At 41.6% G+C, this 1,806-nt stretch overlaps 1 protein-coding gene across 1 annotated transcript; it reads right to left on the bottom strand.

The window, feature by feature from the left end:
* Nucleotides 1-673: 673 nt before the first annotated feature.
* LOC114723442 (protein indeterminate-domain 14-like) lies at nucleotides 674-1,754 on the bottom strand. Its single transcript, XM_028909630.1, has 2 exons — nucleotides 1,267-1,754; nucleotides 674-759 (listed from the first exon to the last, which is right to left on the bottom strand). Exons 1-2 carry the CDS (start codon nucleotides 1,752-1,754, stop codon nucleotides 696-698), a joined length of 552 nt encoding a protein of 183 aa, XP_028765463.1. The 3' UTR covers nucleotides 674-695.
* Nucleotides 1,755-1,806: the final 52 nt, after the last annotated feature.

Here is a 1,806-nt window from a genome sequence, read left to right as displayed (position 1 = left end):
AAATAACCCAGATAAGAAATAGTACTTAGATATTCTCAATTAGATTTTGCCATTTAAAAGAAAGAAAGAAAGATTCTAAATTTAGGATTGGGAACTTATAATTCAAAGGGCCTGCCATGGGGGGGTTCGTAGAATGTTGTTTTCAAGAAGTCAAATGAAACATGGCCACTTGATGTCATCATTTGGAGCAGTTCATAAAAGAATCAAAGTGAACGAATTATTTAGGTACTTATTGAGACATAAACTGAATGTGAGTACTATTATGTTTAGAGGTTGCGGACAGAACAAGCTAACTCCATTCTGGCAACATCTTTCAAAGGGGGGCACTATACAGAGCCACTGTTCACTGCTCAGATTGATACATTTAGTCAATAATCCCTTTCATATCCCCAGGAAAATAAAAATAGAAAAATGTTTAACTTTAATTTCTTATTGGAGGCCAGAAAAGGATATGGATATGCTTGGTTTTGTGATGAGCAAGAGAGGTTAAATACAAGTGGATACAGCTATATATCATGTCTTGTCATTGATGCTACTATGCTTTTTCGTTGTGATTCATTTGTACTATAAGGCATCTAACTCCCCCACTTGACTTTGTTTCATCAATATTTCCTGGCTCCTTATTCTCTATCAGTTTCAATGAAAGGCATACTTGCCAGTTAGACGCAGGGGAACATAGATACCGAAATTTAACTTCATTGAAGATCAATGGCCACTTTTTTGACACTCGTCTGTGCTGAGTTATCTGTCCTATGGAATCTAAAGTAGTTGAAAAATGAAGCTCTTCCAGATAAGCATGAGAAAAATGGCCGCTTGTTCACGGTGTTGCTGATTTCTCTATTTTATATATATGATCCATAAAAACAACGTCATAGTTTCTTCTTGGCCGCAAGATTATGGACTGGAGTCTCTGATTTTCATATTAAAAAGGTATTTGGATAGAAACCAAATCATGATTTGAAAAGTACTTTTATAGTATACGAAGTAAATACGTGAAGAAGTTTGTTTCGTTTTGCTAAAAAGTATTTTTAGAAGGCATTTTTGTGCAATCACAAGAGTAGTAACTTTTTTCCCCCTTGTTCTTAGCTCAGAGCTCTGTTTATTAATTAATAAATATTGCATGAGGTTTTTTTTGAAGAGAAATCAAAAGCAAGGAAAATTTGAAGATTCAGTTGTATGTAATTGAAATGAAGCAGTGCTTAATTGATGAGAAGAAATTGTGAAGGGAGGTTGAAGCGAGAAAAGAGTAAATTTCAAGGCCTGAACCTTTGCCTGCAAGATTGGCAAGTGATCTCCATGCAGGCCGAGCCAATGTGCCTAACGGTGGCTCTCTCTTTCATTCTCTCCGCTCTCTCCACCTCAGCCCGCGCTCTCTCCCACACGTGCCTCGCACGTGCGAACTCCGACTGCGCCATCTCCATCTCCCTCCTCGTCAGCTCTCGCACTCTCTCCGCGTACGCCTTCTCCATCGCCGCCAGCCTAATCTGCTCCGCCGATTGCCACTTCAATGCCTCCACGCTCAGACCGCCACCGCCCTCGTCTCCGCCGCAGCCGTCGCCCTTGTACTCGCAATCCGGAGGCGGTTGTATCGGCCTCAGGCTGATCGATAACTGCAAGTCCAGTGAGGGCGTCCCTTCGGTGGAAGAGGAGGACGACGTCGACACTGGTGATCGGAAGTGCAAGAAAGGAGAATCAGACATGGGCATGAGAGATGAAGGCAGAAGCTGAAGCTCCTTGTGGCCAGACTCCTCCATTTGAAAAACAGAGAACGTGAGAAAAGGAACGTGTTTGCGTTCTGTAGATGGA

Source organism: Neltuma alba, unplaced genomic scaffold, assembly GCF_004799145.2.
Source record: "Neltuma alba isolate B1F8T4 unplaced genomic scaffold, ASM479914v2 tig00012139_pilon, whole genome shotgun sequence".
In the NCBI taxonomy this organism is placed as follows: Eukaryota; Viridiplantae; Streptophyta; class Magnoliopsida; order Fabales; family Fabaceae; genus Neltuma; species Neltuma alba.
This window is presented reverse-complemented; position numbering and strand designations above follow the sequence as displayed.